This window comes from Acipenser ruthenus, chromosome 21 (assembly GCF_902713425.1).
Source record: "Acipenser ruthenus chromosome 21, fAciRut3.2 maternal haplotype, whole genome shotgun sequence".
In the NCBI taxonomy this organism is placed as follows: Eukaryota; Metazoa; Chordata; class Actinopteri; order Acipenseriformes; family Acipenseridae; genus Acipenser; species Acipenser ruthenus.
This window is the reverse complement of record NC_081209.1, coordinates 17,515,272-17,540,214: the sequence shown is the minus strand read 5'-3', so window position 1 is coordinate 17,540,214 and position 24,943 is coordinate 17,515,272. Positions and strand designations below refer to the sequence as shown.

Here is a 24,943-nt window from a genome sequence, read left to right as displayed (position 1 = left end):
CTTTTGTGACCAGGACAGTGATATTTTGAAATTTACCTATTTCCAATGAGAAAACGGGCGAATTTGTGTCTTTTCGTTCACATAAAGTCAGAAAAAAACAACAGATGAATCCAAATTAACATGTATTTATACTAAAGTAATACAAAAATGACTACAAAAGATTTAGAAGCGAGTAGTTTTTCGAGATTTACGATTATACTGTAAATCACTTTCACGAATCAGCCCCCAAATGTAGTCTCCCATCATGTTCTCGTTATACTGTCCTTGGTAGCGGCGTTCAAAGTCCAGTATATCCTGGTGGAAGCGCTCGCCTTGCTCCTCCGAGTACGCTCCCATGTTCTCCTTGAATTTATCAAGATGAGCATCAAGGATATGGACTTTGAGGGACATCCTACAGCCCATTGTGCCATAGTTCTTCACCAGAGTCTCAACCAGCTCCACATAGTTTTCGGCCTTGTGATTGCCCAGGAAGCCCCGAACCACTGCGACAAAGCTGATCCAAGCCGCTTGCTCCTTACTAGTGAGCTTCTTGGGGAATTCATTGCACTCCAGGATCTTCTTTATCTGTGGTCCGACGAAGACACCGGCTTTGACCTTTGCCTCAGAAAGCTTAGGGAAGAAGTCTTGAAGGTACTTGAAGGCTGCCGACTCCTTATCTAGAGCTCTGACAAATTGTTTCATAAGGCCCAATTTGATGTGCAGTGGTGGCATCAGCACCTTCCAGGGGTCCCAGCCGTACTCATCATACTTCAAGGCGTCCAGCAAGGTCTTGATGCTGTTGTAATCCTCTTTGAGGTGCACCGAGTGAGCCAGGGGAAGAGACGGGTACTTGTTACCATTATGGAGCAGCACGGCTTTGAGGCTCCTGGATGAGCTGTCAATGAAGGACAGTATAACGAGAACATGATGGGAGACTACATTTGGGGGCTGATTCGTGAAAGTGATTTACAGTATAATCGTAAATCTCGAAAAACTACTCACTTCTAAATCTTTTGTAGTCATTTTTGTATTACTTTAGTATAAATACATGTTAATTTGGATTCATCTGTTGTTTTTTTTCTGACTTATGTGAACGAAAAGACACAAATTTGCCCGTTTTCTCATTGGAAATAGGTAAATTTCAAAATATCACTGTCCTGGTCACAAAAGCAAAGTTTGTGGGGAATAATAGCCATTTTCTATACTTTTGAGGCATAAGCAATTAGGAAATAACACTTACTACCCAGGAACAAAAATTGTGTTACATAGTGTAATCAGTAGCTGATCAGTCACGCATCCTCACAAGGTTTTAAGAGACAAAACAATAACCAATACGCGATGCTTCATCGTAATCTAAACATATAAATCATAATATAAATAAATAATAAACAATGGGGCGGGACACAGCCATTTAACTCCAGGCGTGTGCCCATCTAGGAGTTGTTTATTATTATATCATTACAGCAGTGTCAAAGTTAGATAACATCTTCCCAAAGCTTTTACCTGCTCAACTTCCCAGGGGGGAAATAGACAAAGTAGTTATTTGCAAAGAGAACTTCTAGAATATAAAAAAACAGATCACATGGCCAGAACAGCTCCCCATTGCTGCCTAGCAACCCGTCCAAACCTAAACACAGTTCTGTATTAAATTCCTTCAGTACAAAGAATTAGAATAGTATAGTTACCCTTAGCAAACCACTTCGCAGTTTTCTCATGCTTTTCCCCATAGTGAAACTATGCAGTTACCAAATGGTTTGCCAAGTTTTTCTTAACATGCTTTACCATACCTCTCTGGGCTTTACGATACTGACATAAGCTTTACAATGCTTTCACTTTGCTATTACACTTTGCTATGCTTTTACTATGAGACAATTTGAATAGGGAAGCTACTCGCATCCTACAGCACAATCCTTCAGAATCACAGCAAACCAGATGCTGTAAAAAATATAAACACACTAAATACACAAACATGACCCCTACTGGTTAACTTAGGCACTGCAAAACCAGAAAGTTAATTATACTTAGGGCTTCTGATTTTCGGTTTTAACCGATAAAACCTGATAAAACACCCCCCCCCCCCGATACAAAAAATATGAAATTGGTGGATAGCCAATAAACACCGGAAAACACCGGAAAAACTGTGGAAATGGTTAATCAATTCATGTTGACTTTACCCATTTCCCATTAAAAAATAAAACCTACTATAAAAATAATAAATACATTTCTCAGTGCTGCTGGGCAATGTCCAGCCTTCCTGCCTTGCATCTATCATTGATTCATTCTAAATACTTTAAACCCGCCCCAACTACTGAGTGACAGCACATTCCTACATTTCTATTGGAGACTTCGCTTGCAAGATATAAAACGAGATTACAAATCAGGATGGAGGCTTGCTAGTGGAATTTCAAGCTGTATTACAGTTAAGATACGGATTTAAAACAGAATTGTGACGAAATGTACAAAAATGCCTACATACAAAAACCCCAGAAGAATGTGCCCGTGACCATAGGGATTTTGTTGTGGAAGACAGCAATGGAAAGAAGGTACAACTAAGGTGTGCAAATACTGTTGAGTTACTACTATACATATTTTGACCGAAAAACGAAAGCCCCGTGTGACCGAGCAGCTGTTGAGTGGCGTGTGACTGGTGACGTCACGGACCAGGAAGTAAACGGAAACCAAACAATGGATGGAATGGCGGAAGCTGAACGCAACAGCGCTCAGCGTTTTATAAAATAAATAAACCTAAAGATTTAAACAAACAAAACACAACTCAACAAACAAACAGGCACGCTGGCCAAACAAATAAACATTGTGCTGGTATAAACCAGCACGCTTAGCAGTTATTTTTAAGTTTAGTTTTTTCTCTCTCCGCTCTCACACCTAATACACCCTCCCCGAGGGTAGAGAGCTGCAGGTTTATATACAGTGACCATCCCCCGATTAGCAACAATTAATCAATGAATTAACTCGGGAGATGGTCACCATCTGCACGTGTTTAATATGGATGCGTTACTGTCAGCCAGTTAAATGAATCACTAGCTGATCAGTCACGTATCCTCACAAGGTTTTTAAAATATAAAAACCAATAACAAATACGCAGCGCTTTTATCCAGGCCGCAAACAATAATACAAATCATAAAAACACAGTGCACATATAAATATAGGGGCGGGACACTCTGCCACACCCCGAAAAAAAACAATTTACATAAAACTCGAAAATAGCTAAAAATAAGCACCGAAAAATTATTAATTAATAAATAATTGTAATAATAATAAAACCCGAAAAACAGAAGCCCTTATTGTACTGTACTGTACTGTTCTATAAGCCATTTCAAACAATAATAACAAATTCCATTATTCTCTTTAATTCAGTTTAATCTTTGTGGTATTTGATTATTCTGTGCCATCTAGTGTGTGACTGACCACATGGTTCCGGTCTAAGAGAGTGGATAACAGGATGAACAGAGCTTGGGGCTGAATGCAGCAGATACCAAAGGCTTCCTTAAAGGTAACCATACTCCGAGTAATGCAAGCTTGGGAGTGGTGCATAATTAATTCCCAAAGTCTGTCTAGAAGTGTTCTCTTTCTGAACACTCCATGACCTCATAATCCTGGTACTGAACTTGTGTAAATGAGGTCAGGGCCACCAGCTCTCATTATAGTTAAGACACTTTCTCTTTATTTGTGTGTTCTAAAATACTCAGGAAGCCCAGGGGTCGTCAGGGTTGAGGAATTCCTTGCTCCTCAAGGAAGGAAAACGAGAGAGAGAGAGAGAGAGAGAGAGAGAGAGGCAGCGAGGCGTTCTGCAGAGCGTTCCATTTCTTATTTCCTCAACCGAGACCAGTTGGGATGGGTTACATGAAAATAATCTAATCCCTCTCCACACATCAGGATTTACTGAATATGTAAAGGAGCTCAGAGAAGAGCCTGGATCGCTGCTTTCGCAGCCTCTACACAGTACTACAATAAAATAAAATTTAAAAAAAAAACACGTAATAAAATTGCTGGTTAATAGAATCAAACAAATATTCAAAAATTGCATTCCCCATCCTTTTGCTATTCAGCCAACACAATTTCTGTTATAGCAACATAAATCTCTCACTATGATCAAATTGTCATGTTAGGTGCCCTAATAAAATTGCAAGGTAATTGTTGTTTTAATATGCTTTACCATACAGTACCTCTCTGGGCTTTACAATGCTCTATGCTTTAACTATACATTATTTCACTTTGCTATGCTTTTATTATGGGAAACTGTTATAAGGATGGTGTCAGGTGGGATCCAATATCATGTTGCACAGATAGTGAATATGCAGTGTTGTAGTTGGATAAATAAACTTCACCCAAGTGAAAATAAAGACTAGAAACCTAAACAAACAGGAAAATGCTAAATGTGTGCAATTCCAACTGCAAACAATCCATGAAATCTCTGCTTGCCAGTTACAGCTATTCACATGTTCTGACTGCTGTGCTGCAGGTATCTGGCATCTTGCGCCCTTGTGCACCTGCGAGACAATTTACATTGCACTGCAGCAGAAACCAGTCACAATGTACACTGCACTGCAGCAGAAACCAGTCACAATGTAAACTGCACTGCAGCAGAAACCAGTCACAATGTACATTGCACTGCAGCAGAAACCAGTCACAATGTAAACTGCACTGCAGCAGAAACCAGGAAAGCCTCACAGGAAAGACAGTAGAGGGATTTTTCTTTCATTCTTAAAACTTGTGTGGTGAATTCTTGAACTGGGCGCAAAGCAACTAATTTAGTTTAGTTTTGTAAGTGTTTTTGCTGTGGTTATAGTGGTGTCCAGGTCTTTTCAATGGGCCAGTATAACCTACGGGACAAGGCACTATTTTCATATCTCACAGCTCAGGGAGTTTAAAGTGAGTTGTTTCATCTAGTTTAGTACCTTCCTCTTGAATTTAGCTAGTGGTTGGTCCTGGTTGGGGTTTAAATGTGTTAAGCCCGCCGCACACAGCAATCGTATCAGTGTGTGTGCCTTTAAAACCAAGATTATGCAGATTTCAGTCAGGATGTCTTCAGATTTGAAGATTGAACATGTTGAATCTTTTTCAGACGCAGTTTCGTTCAGATGTGATCAGTCTGTCTGTGTGCGGCGGTTGCCGACCAAGACTGACTGAGACCGATTAGTCATAAGGGTGTCAACCCATGGTGAAGCAGGTTTAAGTGACGTAGCTTGTCATGTAACTTGTCATACAAGATGGCGGAATATTGACAGCTTTAGTTCCACAGGTTAAAAAACATTAGTCTTGAGTTGCTCCTAGTGTCCCAAATTCAAAAATACCAGATATGTGCACATTTGAATAGTTTTTTTTAGGCGTTTACTAATCAAAAGGTAAATTATCAATTTACCTTTTTATTATCAATCTCCTGGCAGCCTATATTTTCTTACTGCGCTAAAACAGAAGTAAGCGGTGTGTCGATCTCCAATAGGTCACAAATCACAAGCCCCTAGATTCACACACTGAGAAAAAAACGCTAAAGTCAAATAAAAAATCAACAGGTTGGATTTTATTTACCACAGGCTAAAGTGTAGTAGACAAGCTATACAAAAAGTCAAACACTGCCTGAAACGTTTGCATGGTGTAAATGGTCAATTAATTAATAGGCTAAGCGCTTCTTTTGGTTGCCACGCAGCGCTGTCTCCGTCGTCTAATCAGCATACGATGCCATGCATAATATGAGGGTCGCTATGTTGGGCTAAGTTAATACAAAAATGTGTACAGGGCAGTATTAATTACATTTGCATGCATAGTAATCACCAGTATCTAGTTGTGGTCAGTAATTCAGTCTTAGCAGTGTGCGACACCCAGTCAGGAAAAACTCAATTGTGACGTCAAACCAAAACTGTGCACAACTGATCGCAGAATCTGTGCATGCTCAGATGAGATGAGTCGGGATGGCTTGAGTCGGGCTGTGTGTGGCGGGCTTCATGCAAATATTGTGGTGAACTCTTGACCGCACTAGAACATCAATGGCTCGCATTCACGGCAGAGAAACAGGACGTCACTTTTGGAACAAAACCAATGAACACAGAATAAATATTCTAGAGTTGGTTAATTAATTTTGCAGACATCATTCGCCTTTACCTGAAGAAACATGCCCCTGCATCAGGGCACTGCAGTGTTGATAAGCACAAACTGTGACGTAATGCTGTAACTGTATCTGAACAATCTTCTACTCATGTTGTAGTATTATAAATTATAGATATAGTCAGGATCCTATTTGTAAAATAAAAGTAATTTTAATTCAATAAGCGTATCAAATTGAAGTATAATTTAAGTTTGAAGCTGGTGTTTTATTATGTGTTTTAATCCAGAATTAAGTTAGAAATTGAAAAAAGAGAATTACTACTTCTATTGAGTCTATTGAACAGGCTCACTGGAATCAATGCAGAGAGCAATTCTATAGAGGATGATATCTGATTGCACACGTCTGTTCAACACTGTTTTGTGATGCTAATGTAGCTGCAGTCGAATTAAGACCTACATTTTATCAATGAGTTCAGTCTGTGAAGAGAGGCAGCTGTAGAGAGCTGTTTCATTGAAATCGATCACACTCAGCATTCACATTACAAAAGGCAGGCTGGTTGAAATGCAGCTAAGATCATTGCAAAGGAGTGGTGTGTGACATTAACTTCATACAACCCCTCCAGCCTCAGGGATGGGAACGTGGGAAACTTCAACAATGTAGAGTGGAGTGGTTTAGAAATTAACAAGGTTTAACCCCACAGTTTGCAAGCTTGTCTGACCAATGCAGCAACAAGCACCTTGTCAACTCAGACCAGGGTTCATATCCTGGGAGGTAATCACTATTTTTCAGCTGTTTCTTCTATTTAAATGTGGACTAACCTTTCTATTTAAAGGAGGCCTGCAATGGAGTTTCCTGATCTGCAGATGATAGTTCTGAGGTTTCTAATCTAAATTGAAAATGTTATTTTTAAATTTAAATGTTACTTGAATTATTACTTCTTGTACAGGGAGGCCTGCTTGTCTTATTCATGGTTGCTAAACAGTTAAAAATATGCAGTTCTGCAGTGTTCTGAGTATTCTCAAAGAGCAATGTTATACAGGTCTGATATTTACCTTAACTAATGCATTCTTCTTGTTGTTTAGAATCACTTTGTATATCATTTCCTGTTTGACTTATCACATCCCGGTTGTTTTTCTCTTATAATACAGCTGGTACACCTGAGTGTAACCATTAACCTGTCCCCCTGCAACCACTCTGCCCCAAGTAAGACATACCTAATAGAACAAATGTAATATTTTCTTTACTGGGAGTACATGTTAATGATTAGGATATGGTGAAGAGGAATTCATTAATTAATATAACTAATATTTAAGACTTTTAAAACACATTTCATCAATAAAAGCAATACCAATACATATTTGCATGGATTTATAAAGCCTGCCTAGCTTTATACTAGCGATGGAGGTGGTGTAAATTAATGTGTATGATAGGGTTAAGTCATTCTTGTTTTCATTTCTTGGCTACAGCTGTTAAATACGACATGGAAAAAACTGCACAGAGAGAAAATGAACCTCAGACTTCTCAAACTGATGGCATTGATTACCCCACTAAGAAAATAACACGTTCAGCTAATCCATGGGTAAACTGTACTCTCACTGTGTATCTCACTGCTGTCAAACAGTTTGCACTACTTATGAAAAAGAAACCTGTCAGTGACAATAAGATATATATATATATATACACACACACACACACACACACACACACACACACACGTATACACAGAGAGAGAGAGAGAGAGAGTTAAATGGATTTCAGACTATTTTCCATTGCAGTCACTGCCATATGTATCCTGTCTATTTTTAACAGTGACATAAGCACTAATATGATTGGCTGTTGGTGAACACACTGCTGCTGCCTGGCAGCTCCTTGTATTGTGATTGGATGCTACCTCCAATTGCATCCAATCAATTAAACTCTCGAATTCCAATGCACAGGGCATTGATAGGATATTGAAGCTTGTATCCATGCAGTAGGCTGTTGATGGCTTCTTTATTGATGGTGTAGAAAAGTTGTATTTTTTATATTTGAGATATATATATATATATATATATATATATATATAGATATATAGATATATAGATATATATATATATATATATATATATATATATATAGATATAGATATATATATATATATATATATATATATATATATATATATATATATATCTATATCTATATATCTATATCTATATCTATATATATATATATATATATATATATATATATATATATATATATATATATATATCTATATATATATATCAAACAGACTTTTAAAAGAAAATAGCATTTCAATAACATGAGTTACTGCTTTGTGAACAGGTTCCAATTGTGTTCATACTTAGACATGGAAATTTAATGAATTTGAGTCCTGGATCATTACTCCACCCTCACCCCAGTATGCAATGTAATATCCCTGAATTCAAATCAGACATTTTCTAAATTGCATACTGATTTTGGCAGCATCTTTAATTTGTGGTTAAAATGGAAGGGAGCCACCATGTATTTCAGACTTCACATTACATTTCTGCAGTCAGATTTCTGCAATCTAGTGAAGGTCTGGCAGATTTTACTGATTTAAATGTGAGCTTTTGGAATTTGTAGCAAACTTTACCTTATTTTTCTAGCAAAACTATTATATGAAATTGATATATTATTGTTATTATAATTACTGCATACTCTATGTTGTCTAAACCTCCATAACCGTTCTTCTTCTTCTTCTTCTTCTTCTTCTATGTAGGCTAAGGTGTAATGAGCGTGAACCCCTACACATATTTAAATCAATAATATCTTGTTCACCATGAACAGTTTGAAACAATTAAGTATACATTTTTATAAAGATTTGAAAAAATGTAACGTTGGAGTTTCTCACTGAGAAATGATAGTACAGGTAGTGCATTAAAATAATGGTTTAATTTCCAGTTTGTACGTGTAGTAATTCGATTTAGAGCATGTTCTAAGCATGTTATTAAAAAGTCTGATATTAAAAAGTCTGATATTAAAATTAAGTCTGATATTAAAATGAGATTCATGAAGCGGCATAACAACTGTGCCGGCTTTAAATGGGTCCACAAGTAAGTTTGATTTTAAATTGGTCTTAGTTGGGCACAAAGAAAAGGTCAGAAAGTAGCCAATAGGAAACAGCATTATGGCAGCAGTCATAACGGATTTCTTACGACGGAGAGTGAAGACTAACCTTCCTGAACAACCCAGGAATAGAGGGAGAGTACTGAGAAGGGGGGAGAGTATTTAAGGTCCGCATTATCCTTTTTGCTCTCCCTGAGGATGAAATTAATTGTATTTGTTGTATAATAAACTTGGTTCTTTAAGTTATCCTTTTCATTATGTATATTTGGTTTTGTCCATTGGACAATAATAATATAATATAAAGTCAAGACACTTAGTCAACACGGGTCATTTCTGCCTCTCCAGATGATCTACCCGGGCTTTAGCGCGTTAAAACCTGTACATTTTATTAAAAACACAGGTTAGCCCATTTTGAACTGTCATTTCTGCCTCTCCAAATGACCTACCTATTGTTCAATTGAGGTAGCCCATTTGGAGGGGAGGCGCTATTTTTCAGATTAGTCTGTTAATCTGTGCTACCGGTAGCCCATTTTGAGTACCGACACAGCGCATTTAAATGTGGCAATGCTGTGCCTTATTCATTTTGGGCCAATTAATACATCTGGGATGGGGTAAAATTTGTGCCACGGCAGAACGCTCTTTACACTCCACCAATTTAGCGCTGGGTTAGTTTTCTAAGAAGTAGGTTGTAGAGTGAGTATTGGGTATAGAATGGAATTAGATTCTCTGAACCCCTTTGAACATAACACAGTCCTAGCTGCTGTTGAGTTCATTTTTTTTGTGAAAAGCACAACAGTATTGAGAGATATAGATTACCTTTTGAATGGCTTGCTTGTGTCCCTCCTTCTTCTTCTCTTCCTCCTTTCTTGCTATGACTGATGCCATACGGCGTTCTTCGTCCTAAAGGGCAGAATTTAAGATGAGTAAAAACAGATTTCAAATACGAGATCTGACTGATTATTTTATATTACTGGATCTCATTTTGGAATATATCTTGCATTCATTCAAATCCAACGACAGAACGACACTGTTCAAAATTGCGCAGATCCAGAGCTTGATCTAAGAAAGTTGAATTCAGCAGTTAAATATAGGTTTAAATGTGCCTTATTTTCCATACATTGTATTTGTTATATAACAAGCATTAATGAATTAGGGTTAGTCTATTGGATTTAGGTAGACATCAACCATGTGGAGTGCAGGGGGTAATGAGATCTGGAGCTTACTCATTCAAATCATTCACATTTATACACCTGCGGGCAAGGGAGGATAAATGACGTGGTTGGTCTGCCTAACAGAACCACAGCAACCCTTACTGGGCCTTGCCTCTATCAATCAATCAATCAATCTTTATTTTATATAGCGCCTTTCATAGTGGACCACCATCACAAAGCGCTTAACAAGATGCAGTAACAACAAGAAAATCCATAATACTTTAAATACAGAGAAATGCATAATACATGACATACAGTAAAAAAAAAAAAATGCACAATACATTAAATACAGTGGAAAGTGCATAATACATGATAGTAGTATAATACATGAAATAGTACATTAAATACAGTGGAAAGTGCATAATACATGATAGTAACAAGGGTTCACTAGCTTGGTAAGATCCACTACTTTGGTTCGTTGAGTGAAAAGATGCAAACAGAAACTTGAGTTTCAGTCCTCCAGAATCAACACAGGGACTGCAGCGGTTGGCCATTTCAAATTGGGAGAAAACAGGGGTAAGATGATTAGAAACTAAGACAGTTAAGTAAAAACAATAAAAGATGGGCTACATCGTAAAACGTTGTACCTTTTTATCATTTTAGTTCATGTTACTGAGGGGATTATTACTTGTTTATTTAGATCTGCCTCTGTTTATATCATTAAACCTCAAGGTCAGGACTGATGCTGAGAAACTAAAGGCAGCAAGAAAGGCTTGGAATGCACCGAGAGGGAGGATCTTGTAGAATCAACAAGTTGGTCAGAAATACAGTTCTGTAGGTCTATAATTGAGCATGTGGAGAAGACCACAATCCCAAGCCTGGCAGGGATCGGATGGTAAGCAGGTTCACGATGGTTAACCACAGCCTTTCCTTACTGCAAGGGCTCTGAAGCCACAGAAAGTGGTTAGCTCAGTCTCGATTTTAACCGCATTCCTATTGTTTTGTTCACATCCAGTATAGAATATCAAGCCATACTCAAGATTATACAGACTGGGGGCACTCTGGGTGGCTTGAAGTACTGTAACCTGAGGGTGGAGTCTGACACTGACAGTGACTGTTCCTATTATAGGCTGTTTGAAAATGCATTGAAATTCAAAAATGTGTTATTTTTTTTTTTTTTTATCAGTGTATTTCTATAGCAACCACTAGCTGTGTCACATTCTGATTCACAAATCAATGAAGAAGTGTGGGGTCAGTGTGGTTTTGTGCAGCAACATTGGCATGTGATAGCCGGATAGTGCTGTTTAGGGGCACACAACTAAATTCAATGGAAAAAGTGGGCTCCAGCGCACAAGTTTGAACACTGCTGGACTAAATTTTAAACTTAATTACAAAATAACTGATTATGACATTACACTCGCAACCAATTTCAACCTGCAATTACATACTCTACTGTGTGTAAGGCTACAATTTCCAAAAAAGACGCACGTCTCAAGATTGTAGATGACGTCATTAGGACTTGTCGCACAGGGTCGGAGACCCTCGACATGTATGAAGTATGTACTGTAAACTTGTCAGCAGTCAAAATCACTAGTCTTTGTATTATTGGTGTACTAGTCAAAAGCTCTTGTGTACGTTGATGTAGCTAAAACTACATTATTTGGTGACCTTTTCGTCAATTCTTGTGTTTTTTGCCGCACCTCAACTGTGAAATGTACTAAAAATTAACGTGCCAAAATCGTAGCCTTAACTGTGAGCGATAAAATGTTGCTATTGGTTAGATGATAACATTGCCTTATTATACTTCAAATTAAAACAAATACAAATAATTCAATCTGGATAAAACAGAGTTGTTGATGTTTCTTTTTTAAATATTGAAAATCTATACTATAAATATACTTACAAACAAGTACTGGGACAGTTTAATAAATGCAGAGCAGATTTAAATATAACTCCACTTGGACCTTGAGTAGATCATTGTCTCTTTTTCAAATACATGTGAAAGATTTTTAAAAAGATTTTAAATAAAAAAAAAAGAATGACTAAATGCAATTTTAAATGATCTCAAGGCTTGCCACAGGATTAAGAGATCCAGACTGGTCCAGACAGGGGTCTTGTAAAGTTCAGTTAAAACCATTTCCATATCACTGCCTCTAACCTGAGTTTAACTTGAATCCAAATGGAGCCAAACCCTATAGGATGCTAGCCTACATTCAACAACAGAAATGCCATACTAAGTACATAAGCAACACACGTAAACAAACGAAACAAACTAAGGCTCCTCTAGTTTCAAAAAATGGTAAAAGCTCTACTGTTTTCAAAAAATGATTGTCCATGCAATCTGTACAAAGTTCTGTTTATAATTACACTAAACACAGAAGTGGAGATACAAAGGTTACTCGCAATGATCCAAATTTTGCGCATGGGTTTCAGCCAGCTGAGAGAACCAGGCTGAAGCTGCAGTGAAATCCTCTACTCCCTACTGTTGCTTTTAATACACTTCCTGGAGGTTTTATAGACTTGTTGGGCAATCCAAAATGTTTGCCTAGTAAATTCACTCCCTCTTATAAAACAGGCCTCAGTTATTTACACCTCAGGAGTTTATTCAGCCCGTGGTTTGTTTCCTTTCCGCGTCTAAAAGTTGCAATAATAGCTGGAAGAGTAAATGTTTAACTGCTTGTGTTTGTGCACGTTGTTCTGTTATGGTTACAGTGTGTGGGATACCTCTGTAAGATGCAATTATTCACCAATTGACGAGGTATAAGAAATAAACAATATACCATCTGCTCATGTAAAATACTCTAACATACACTGCTTCCTTTCCACTGTGCCTCAACTACAATGTGCAGATACTTACCAAGTTATTCCCTTTAACATGTGTTATGTTGTTAGGTATTACATGAAACTCACCAAATCTCTTAAACATGTTGAACAACGCTTTCCTGCAGTTGCCCACATCTACACCAATATGAAATACCAATCTCTGACAATCGAACACAGCTCTGTCAGTGTTATTTAATATAAATCTGATGTGATCGTAAATATTTTATCTGCTAATATTTTATCTTTTTAATAAATTGTCATAGTATTTTCATAATTGTAATGTCATTTGTACATTTACCTAAATGTATCTGCACATCCCTAGCTTCAACCTGGTCATAGAGTGTCTGAGTTTTGCTCAGTTTTGATGCCCATTTAATCACTGATAGTTAGTCTCATCTGGCTTAGCTACCAATTTGGTTCCACCTGTGATGGTGTTTATCGATGTGGGCACATATCGAGTGCTCAAACCGGACAGAAAAGAACTTTGATCATATCAATCTGTTTTGCACAGATCCAAGAAAAAACTCTCTGAAAATGTGCTACAAAATTGGTCTCCATGGGTTACAAAAATAAATGTAACAAGGATTTAAAACCAGACTTATATTAAAACCACAAGGAGATGTCAATCTGTTCTGTAAACATCATTCTATAGCACTTCGTCTTCACAGAAACATTTCTGTGTTAGTCCTCACACACAAGTGAAGTGAAGTTCAGGAGAAAGGGAGGGGGTCAGTGTCTCTGTAAACACAAACACAAAGGAAATGTAAAACTAATTAAAGCACGGACCGAGGGTTGGAGTGAGTGGGGGACTCTTCTGTGCTTGCTGCTGCCAAACTAAAGAGACACTTTTCTTAAGTTCATTTTTCAAGCAAAATGACTCTTGGGATTTGAAGACATTTGGATTGTCTTTCCATGGATACGGTGATATATGCAACTTTTGGATCTGAAAAACATGCCATTTCTATCCCTGTTACCACCTTTACCAGCTTGCTATCTTATTTAAAAAAGAAAAAAAAGATACAGAATAAAAAGCTGGGTTACAAAGTGAATATGGAAGCAGTCAGCAGTGGCTGCTTTGTAGTAAAGTCAGAATTCAAAGTTTAAGTTCAAGTTGGCATGGAGACACTAAAACCTACCGTGCTACTGGTTTTAAAATGGTCAGGACCAGCACCCTCTAGTGCATAGCAGTGTATTGCCAGCAAAACAAAAGGAAACTTGTGATCTGTAAGTGACTGACCATTAAATGGCTTTTACTTCTATAAAGACAGACTAGCCCATTATCTACAGCCCACAACTAGAACTGGGGATCAGCTCCTGAACTCAGGTAAAAATACAGTATTTGAGTAATTGCAATAAGAGCCATGGAGAATGATTGCAAGCACCATAAAAAAAAGCTTCTGAAACAGTTTTATAAAGAATGTATTAGTCTATTCTCCTTTTTCAAACCACTGCTTAACTTACTGTAAGAGGATGTTTAAAAACACAGTCCTTAAAAAACATTCCTTAAAACACTCCTTACAGTTTTATGAACTGCACCCCCTAGTTATTCAAAACTACTTGAGTTGAGAAGATTATTCATATATAGTATATACATAGCCACATTTCTTAATTGGTAACAATATCAACATGCTTTAGAGCATGATGCTTTAGAAATGTGTCAATACATTTGGGCACCACTGTATATTCAAACTGCAGGAGGACCCTACTGATACAAGCAACACATTTATTAGGCAACCCTAGCAACCATTCAGTTAATAGAAGGAAAACGTGTTGTTTCAAATATAATTATATCTTAACAATAGCCTAAACAGATGACAATTCCCCTTTTGAGTTGATGTGACATGGGTTACTGCAGTATCTGCAAAAGCACTTACAGAATTATGAAGTTCTTTATAAATCCAGCGCATTCAGATTAATAACTGTCTCCAGTGTTTTCATAGAGTTTGAAGGAGTTATTTGTTCACAGACATCTGTGTTTACTTTCAGAACTTGAGAGATAGGACGTACACAGTGGGCAATTACAATTAGCTATTTGTCTTACTGTAGAACTTGTTTATGAAATCTGTCTTGAACAAAAACATTTATCACATAAATGCCAAATTCGTGATTAATCTAATAATTCAAATATGTGTGGCTGTACAACAGACAGCTCATACATCCACATGAAAACCTGGTATAAATCACAATCAGCAACTGTACAAAACTCCAAATCATACAACATGCAAACCGAATCGACAGACAGCATGCACAAGGTGCCCAGTGAAGTCTGTTCCAAACAGTGGTGGTTTTGTGATGTGGAGCTTCGATAGAGAGACAAATTGGCACCCTCCAAAGATGAAAAGTTTACCAAAGTAAAAGCCTAGCAAAGTGTAATAAAATCACAGTAAAAACATTACACAGTACAGGTAAGCATTGTAAAGACCAGCGAAGTACAGTACAGCATATTAAAAAACATGGCAAACCAGGATAAACGATGGTAAATGCATTGTATAACCATGAGAAAAGCATGGTAAAACTGCAAGAATACCATGCAAAAATACTGTGGTAAACACTACAAATCGTCTCAGGGAAGGAAGGTTCCAAGTAGAGTGTCCGTTATCCCACAGGTTTAACAGGATCTTGAAAATGACATTGTCTTTTGTTAAAGTGGCTGTGACAGGGTAGCCGATGTGGTGACATCAGGACAGAATGCAGGAAGAAAACAAAGAAGCCAGCACTGCAGGTACGGTGCAATTGCGCTTGCGCCATTTTATTTTTACATAACAAAAATAAATACAATATTCAAACAAAAACACTTGCTCACAGAGCAGAAAAAAGGTTTTAAATAAAACAAAATAACAAAACATAAAATACTGTGATCAGGCTTGGCAGTAGCCTTCACTGATCACACTGATCGTACTTATTCTTTTTTATTTTACACACCTCTCTCGCTCTCTCTGCTCTCGTTCTCCACTTCTGAACACCCACACTGAACTGAGAGCGCTGCAGGTTTATATATCGTGGCCGAGGGGTTTAACTAGCTAGTAATTATTCTATTACCCCTCGGCCACAATCTGAACGAGTTTATTAATTTACTACTACTGCCAACTGCTCGTCCTCTGCCAGAACACATTTAAAATAAAAATAATAAAACAAATACACGGCTACGCCGTCATATTTATAAATAAATAAATAAATAAATTTATTGCATAAGCCTTACCTGTTATGCACTTCAATTAAATGCACCGGTCTTAAATGTGCAGTTTTAAAGAAATCCATGTTATAGCATTTAAGTATGTATTTTTATTACAAATCTTAGCTTCAGATTTCCAGCTTCCATGCCATGCTTTCTGGAAATCTGTTACACTTGGACTTCTTAGGTTGTTTAGCTCCAGCAGTGTCTTCTGTGTCAAAGTGATTTGTAATTAAGAACATAGTGATAAAAGATTTTAATATGTGATACTATTTATTATGTTAACTATGATATAATATGACTAGCTTTCAAGACCTCAAAAGCCTTTTTTTCTGGGTCAAAGCTTGCTACAGGCTGAAAACATGTCAGGCAATAGAGGAAGTAGCTGTTTGATAAATGACAAGAAGCTGCTGGAAGGGGTTTGGACAATTTCACCCACCTAAGGAAGTACAACACTATTGAAAACATGGCTTTCAAACTGAGATTTCTTAAATCTAGTGTATTAGAAGACACCAGGTTTTAAAATAGAAATATAGTACATGTATATTATACAGTAGCATGCATTTCTTTCAAAACTGCACAGTTAAGAGCTGTAACAAATGGACAATGCTTAAGCCCAATGCAAAATATAAAATTATGTGATTTGTAATGTTCAAGGTATGCATCAGAAAGTTAGTGTGCATTTAAACTATGTGCTAAATTTTTAGTGGACCATCCAGTAATTAAATCACCAGGAAGAGAGAAGATGGAGAACAGCTGTTACATGGCAAACAATTGTATCGTTATTACTTGGCGGAAAACATGCTTTCTCCTCAAATGGAACCTTGCTTCCACACACCTGAGCCAAATGCCTGGGTACTGAAGGTGGGAGAATTACTGATCCCCTGTCTCCTTGCGCTCCTTCTCCATTTCTCCATAGATCTGCCTGGCTTCAGCTCTGAACGAAATTAAAGTCTGGTAATTGTAAAAACATTCATGGCCTGCTGTTCTTTGTTAAGATGTATGAGTCACTGCTTACGCATAAGGTTTAATTTGTAAATTCTTAAAATCTGCTATGTTCTAGGACTTATTACCAAACCATCCCAGAGGTCATTAGTGGTTTTCTTTGCTATAAAAGATCAGCTCTCTAAGAACTCTCCAAGATCTCCCATCATGTCCCTTTTGACTCTATCTTGGTAGACATACTAAAGTTTTTTTTTTTTTTTACATTCCAAGTAGATGACAAAATAATAACATATAAATTATGATTTAAATCAATTTATTTTTTAATATACAGTAGTCTCCACATACAGGAACACCTGCTAAAAGAACACTTCACCTAAGGGAACTCCCTTGTGGTGAAACAGATTTTTCCCATTGTAAATTCCCCGCCTATAGGAACAGGAACTTTGCTTAAAAGAACACCTTCCTGGCAACGATAGTGATTAGTTCACAACGGATACAGTACTGTTTTGTAACCTGATAACTCATCATCATCAAACTTAAAATGGTTTATTCAGTCTTTTCAAAAGCAACTTGTCATCGCGAATGTCTTGGGGCACACTGATTGGTTTATTAAATCTTTCCAGAACCGCCGTCATATCATGAAATTGTTTTGTATTCTGATTTCCACGATTGTGCACCTCATCGCTACAAAATGTCATGTAAATGAACGGCAAAATGCGCCGCCGTTTCTCTTGCTACAGTTGGAAATTGTTGGAGCTCTTGAAAAAAACCTGAATCAGACACAAGTCGCTGAGCAATTTGGTGTTTCCCTTTCTGGTGAGTTGCTTCACCATTCTGTTAAATAATGTGCATTTCTTGTATATTGCTGCATTTTTTTTTACTGTGTGTAGGGGTGCTGTGTTAATTTAGTTTGACAGTTAGTTTATTAACGATAGTTTATCTGTTACTTTATTATTACAGTTTATTAATATACACTTGCTTATTGCTTTTCTTTTACGTATTCAGTTAATTTCATATGTTGATGCATGTGCGTCATGACAAGTAATACATTTATTTATTTATTGATTCATATTGTGTCTGGTGGCTTACTCCATCTTAGAGAACACTCTGGCTATAAGAACTCTCGCTTGCTTCCCGAGAGGTGTTCTCTTAGCCGGAGACTACTGTACTACAACAATTGCTAGTAAAATGACTGGCCTGACAAGTATTCAATGTCTGCTGGCAAACCAGACTTAGAATACTTTGTTTGCTATCTTCTGGCACCTACTGTATTGTCCTGTTGGATTAAGACACAACAGGGGTGTGATTAACATGAGATAATCATACTGTAAAGATGTTAGAAGGCATGATGCAAAACAGGGTGTTCCCTTTCAAGTCGAAAATAACCATCAAGGTGTGGGATATTGCCGTCAGGCAGTAGGGATTAGCTGAGCTTTATAGCAAAGCTGCCGATAGGTCTCCGCGCGAGCTGCTGTGTAAGCCCGCCCCCCTGGGAGCTTACTACACGCAGCGTGCGGAGACTCTCTTCCTCTTTTGTCTTCAGCATCGGTAGCAGTAGGTACTAGAGCTTGTAACTGTCTATACTCATTGAGCTTAGGCTTGAGAAGCTGGTTTTTGCCCCTTCTCCGAGTTTATTTCAGTTGCATTTATTGTTGGTAAATTTGGTTATATAATTGTGTATATATATTTTATATATTACTTTATATATCCTTTCACGCTTTGCTTCGGCATCGCGTTTTTGTTTAACCTCGTGGTCTTCGTCTTCTCTTTATTAGTATATTATTCTAATATTAATTGTGTGTTTTTTGGGTTTTGTATATATATTATATATTTGTTATATATATATATATTTTATTTGGATGCGCGTCGTTGGCCTTGGCCACGCGTGTATTGCAGCCTCGGTCTTGCCTGGCTAGACCGCGTGTGTATGTGGAGTCTGCTCTGCAGCCCTCTATAAATCTTCCACTGCTGTGTGTTCCCCACCGCGTGGTAGCTGTACGGTTTGCCCTACAGTCGCTCATGCAGTACACTAAGCACTTGCTGCAGCGTCCCCAAAAAAAAAAAAATCCCTTTTCACCATTAAGAAGACGACCACAAAGCACAATACTCCCTTAAGCACCAAGGTAAGTATTTCACCAAATAAGACACTGTACCAGCACTAGCGTCTCCGCTCTGCGGGTCAGCTGACGCTTAGGCGTCTCGACGCTCGGTACTCGCTCTGCGTGGTGTCAGCGCTTCTGCGTTTGGTACAGCGCTTCCGCGCTTGGGACTCGGTGCTCGACGCTCTGTGCGTCGGTGCTCGGCGCGTGACGCTTCGACGCTCGACGCACGCACCTCGGCACTTCAAAGCGCGGTGCTTCAACGCCACACGCTCGACGCTTCGACGCCACACGCTCGACGCGTCGGCGCTTCGACGCCACACGCTCGACGCCTCGACGTTCTGACGCTACACGCTTCGACGCTAGACGCTCGGCGCTTCGACTCTCGACGCTCAACGCTCGGTGCTCGACGCACCTTTGATGTTTGCTGTGCCGTGCTCGACGGAGATGTTGGGCTTCCATCGTTGCATGTCTTGTCAGGCCAAGCTGCCTGCCAGTGACCCACACGATGAGTGCGTGGCATGTCTTGGGCCAGAACACGCCGCATCCGCGCTGGCGGATAGGGCTTTTTGCCACCTTTGTGCTGGTTTTCAGCTACGCGCCCTTCGGCAAAGGGCTGAGAAATCAGTGGGTGGGCACTCTCCCTCCTCGGGATCTTCCCACACCGTTTCGGCGACGCCGCCAGGGTGACTGCAGCTCTCCACGAGCCCGGCCTCCCAGATCCAGACGCGCTAGGGCTCGCAGCCCCTCCCCTTCTAGGGTATGCCCTCGTCGGGAGGCTAGGTCGCCCTCCAGATCGCCTCGATGTAGAGGACGCTCTCGTTCCCCTCGTCGCGACAGGCGATGCAGAGACAGGTCGGGGGTGGTAGAGTTAACCTCCAAGATGTCTCGGTTCATGGAGGTTATGATGGGACAGCAGTCTTTTCTCATGTCCCTAGCTAATGCAGTGCCTTGAGCCCCAGAACAACTCACTGGGCCCGTCGCCAACCAGCCAGTGGCTCCTCTACAACCTCCATTGGCCTTTTCCCTTCCACTGCAACCTCAAAAGGACTAGGATATCGATGCCATTTCCAGGGATGCATCTGACATCCTGGAAGGGGACAGTATAGAGGCTGAGGTAGCCTCCCAGCACTCGGATCAGGTCGCTGAGTCCGAGGTGATGGATACTGACGACCCTATGTGGTCTGTGGTGGACAGAGCAACCCGCCACTTGGGCATCGATTGGCCTAGGACAGAGCTTCCCCGGCGATCTCTGTTTGAGTCGCCTTCAGCCCAGTCCCATCAGTCCAGGATGCTTCCGGCATTTGTTAAAGAGGTGCAGTCTACTTGGGGGGCTCCGGCCTCTGCTCCTACGACGTCTCGCAAGGCTTCGGCCTTTACTATGCAGGGGGATACACCTGAAAAAAGGGTACTCTGCGGCCATGGAGGCAGTCAGACTGTCTAATATAGCCAGTCTACTGACGGTTTACCAGGCGGCACTCCTTCGAGACCTACCTGAGTGCCCTTCTGCGACCCTCAGAAGCGAGCTAGGCACAGTCAGTCAGCTGCTGGTGAAGCTAGCCCAGCTCAACGCGCGGGCTCAGGGCAGGAGCATCACGCCTATGGTGGTGGCCAGAAGACAGCTCTGGCTCTCGCAGGCGAGAGTGCAGGAGCCTGACAAGGCCCCTTTGCTGGATGCTCCGATTACACCCGGACACACATTTGGTCCGGCGGTGGAGGAGATGTTGCAACGCTCCGTCAAGGCGCGGGAGGCGTCGTTGCAAATGGCTAAGATGTGGCCAAATAAACAGTTCCAGCCAAAGCGGCCTCAGGAACAGCCATGGCGTAAGACACCGCCACAGCAGCAGGCGCAACCACGGGGTAGTAGGACCTCCCCCGTAGGTCCATCAGCGCGCGACCAGCCTGAGTTTGCAAAACCGCGGCGTGTAGAATGGCGCCCTAGAGGAGGTGGCAGGTCACGTCCTCATGGCTCTGGCCAGGCCCCTCGTGAGCGAGCACAGCCAAAGCAGCCCTGAGGCATCCAGGCAGCTGTTAGCCCACCCTTACACTGTTCCACAGCTCCAGTTCTGGCAACAATGCACCAACGACATCTGGGTGCGCAAAACTATATCCACTGGGTACACCCTTCAGTTCCAGTTAAAGCCTCCCCCCTTCCGGGTCACAGGAAGTATCTGCGTTTCGCATTCCAGAGCAGGGTGTACGAGTTTTGTGTCCTCCCATTCGGCCTGTCACTAGCTCCTCGAACCTTTTCCAAATGTATGGATGCCATTTTACCTCCCTTGCGGGCTCAAGGCGTCCGACTGCTGAACTATCTGGACGACTGGCTCGTCTGCGCGCAGTCAAAGGAGCAGTTGGCACAGCACACAGTGATGGTTACAGACCATCTTCAGCGGCTAGGTCTGAAGGTCAATTCAGAAAAGAGCCGCCTCGTGCCGAGCCAACAGACCGAATTCTTGGGTCTGCATCTGGACTCAGTGTCCATGGAAGCGACCCTGTCGACACAAAGAGTTGCCTCGCTGGAGCGGTGTCTCTCCCTATTCAGGTTGAGAGAAACAGTCAGCATGGAGCTGTGTCAGCGCATGCTGGGGTTGATGGCTGCCGCCTCGCAAGCCCTTCCTTTGGGCTTACTACACCACAGACCTCTGCAGGCCTGGTTCAATGCCTTCGCGTTGCATCCGCGGAGAGACAAACACCGCAGGTTGAGGGTATCCCGAACCTGCTGGGAAGCACTGCGCTGATGGAAAGTTCCGTCGAACATCCGCCAGGGCGTACGCTTGGGTCCCATCTTCCGAAGGGAGGTTATTACGACCGACGCTTCCAACCAGGGTTGGGGAGCAGTCTGGAACGGGTCGGGGACTCTGAGTGTGGTCAGGACCCTGGAGGTCGGCCCACATCAATGCTCTGGAACTCAGAGCGGTGGACCTCGCCCTTCGGCACTTCTTGCCAGTGCTTCTAGGCAAGCATGGGTTAGTGTGGTCAGACAACACCACAGTTGTGACATCAACCGCCAGGGCGGTTTGCGGCCCCCCGGTCTTCACCGGATGGTAGCACAGATGTTGCTATGGGCACAACCGCGTTTAACCTCTCTGCGTGCGGTTCACCTACCGGGCAGAGTTAATTACGCAGCAGATCTCCTATCCAGAGGAGGCCCGCTTGCAGGCGAATGGCGTCTTCACCCTCAGGTGGTAGAGCGCAACTGGGAATGGTTCGGCACAGCGCAAGTAGATCTCTTCGCTTCGCGAGAGACCACGCACTGCCCCCTATGGTTCTCGGTGAAGGACCTTGACAGCCCCCTAGGAGTCGATGCACTGGCTCACGAATGGCCGCCAGGGCTCCTATATGCATTTCCACCGATTCCGATGCTTCCCGCCTTCTTGGAGTCTGGTGCAGTTGCTGCACGGTCGCCCGAGGGAGCTCCCTCTGCGAGCGGACCTGTTGTCCCAAGCCCAAGGAGGGCTATGGCACCCAAACCCCAAGCTCAATATCCTGCCCTATGGCAGTGATATTACAGTTTCTACAGAAACTGTTAGATGAAGGGAAATCTCCCTCTACACTTAAAGTGTATTTAGCCGCCATATCGGCTTGCCATGTACGCACTGACGGTTTATCACCAGGTTGCCATTTTCTGGCATCGCAGTTCCTGAAGGGCGCAAGACGTTTGCGGCCTCCGAGAACGACCAGTTTACCGTCATGGAGCCTTGACGTGGTGCTAGAAGCCCTTACCAAGGCACCGTTCGAGCCTCTCCACAGCGTGGATATGAAGCTCGTGTCTATAAAAACTGCGTTTTTGCTGTCTGTGGTATCAGCCAAACGCGTGAGCGAGTTACATGCGCTTTCAGTGCATTCGTCATGTACTCGTTTCGCAGGAGACGGTTCTAAGGTCTCCATGCGCCCTAACCCGGCCTTTTTACCCAAGGTCATATCCCCGTTTCAAATGAACCAATCAGTCGAGTTGATGGAGTTCCATCCTCCTCCTTTTTCTTCCCCAGAGGAAGAACGGTTACACATGCTCTGCCCCGTGCGGGCATTGAGGTGTTATATTGACCATACAACGACTGTGAGGCAAACGGACCAATTGTTCATTTGCCATGGTTCTAGGACTTTGGGTCAGCCGTTGTCTAAACAACACCTTTCCCATTGGATAGTGGATATATACTACCGGTCAAAAGTTTTAGAACAGCCCCATTTTTCCAGTTTTTATTGAAATTTAAGCAGTTCAAGTCCAGTGAATAACCTGAAATGGTACAAAGGTAAGCGGTAAACTGTAAAAAAAAAGTTTAGGTTACCAAAAACTGAAAAATAATGTACATTTCAGAGTTATACAAAAAGGCCTTTTTCAGGGAACAAGTAATGGGTTAACAACTTACAGCTGTTCTGCAGCAACGGAAGTAAATTAAGCCTTGAAAGTTGATGCTAACAATTCCTACAGGTGTCCCAACTTTTGTTGATTACTTACAAACCCTCTGTCTGTATAAAAGCAGTGTTGGAACAGTCTGTGTTACTACGCCCTCTTAAGCATTATTTGGACAGTATTGTACTGCAGGAAGTAGTATATTGCTCTCATAATGGCAAGAAAAAGGCAATTAACAAAGGAAGACAGACAGACCATTATAACCCTTAAAAGTGTAGGTCTTTCCTTTAGAGAAATTGCAAAGCCAAGGTGTCAGTGAGTACAGTTTCCTACACCATCAAAAGGCACTTGGAAACTGGAGGAAACTCTGACAGGAAGAGGTCTGGCAGACCCAAAGCCACAACAGAATCAGAAGACAAGTTTCTGATTGTCAACAGCTTGCGTGATAGGCGGCTCACAGGACAACAGCTTCAAGCACAGCTTAACACTGGTCGAAGTAAGCAAGTCTCAGTTTCAACTGTGAAGAGAAGACTTCGAGCTGCAGGTTTGACAGGTCGAGTGGCAGTAAGAAAGCCACTGCTAAGATGGCAAAATAAGAAAAAGAGGCTTGCCTGGGCCATGAAGCACTGCCAGTGGACTACTGAAGACTGGAAGAAGGTCTTATGGACCGATGAATCAAAATTTGAAATCTTCGGTTCATCACGCAGGGTTTTTGTACGCCGTCGAGTAGGCGAAAGGATGGTTCCTTGGTGTGTGAAACCAACTGTCAAACATGGAGGAGGAAGCGTGATGGTCTGGGGCTCTTTTGCTGGATCCAGAGTCGGCGACTTGCACAGAGCGAGTGGCACCCTGAACCAAAACTGCTACCACAGCATTTTGCAGCGCCATGCAATACCCTCTGGTATACGCCTAGTTGGTCAGGGGTTCATCCTACAGCAAGATAATGACCCAAAACATACCTCCAGGCTATGTCAGAACTACCTTAGAAGAAAAGAACAAGATGGTAGGCTTCAAATCATGGAATGGCCAGCACAGTCTCCAGACTTAAACCCCATCGAGCTGGTTTGGGATGAACTGGACAGAAGGGTGAAAGCAAAGCAACCTACAAGTGCAACACATTTGTGGGAACTTCTGCAACAGTGTTGGGAAGAACTTTCCGAACAATATTTGATTTCCATTGTAGAAAGAATGCCACGAGTGTGTTCGGCTGTTATATCTGCAAAAGGTGGCTACTTTGATGAGTCAAAAATTTAGATTAAATGTTGTTAA

The 24,943-nt window shown here is 41.2% G+C and overlaps 1 protein-coding gene across 2 annotated transcripts in view; it reads right to left on the bottom strand.

Annotated features, from left to right (window-relative positions):
- Positions 1 to 24,943, bottom strand: part of LOC117428309 (leucine-rich repeat-containing protein 49-like) — a 169,897-nt gene that overhangs the window by 61,490 nt on the left and 83,464 nt on the right. For both annotated transcript variants that reach the window (XM_058994887.1, XM_034047188.2), the window contains exon 11: positions 9,950 to 10,033. In XM_058994887.1, coding sequence (XP_058850870.1) covers positions 9,950 to 10,033 — 84 coding nt within the window. The remainder of the gene's footprint in view (positions 1 to 9,949; positions 10,034 to 24,943) is intronic.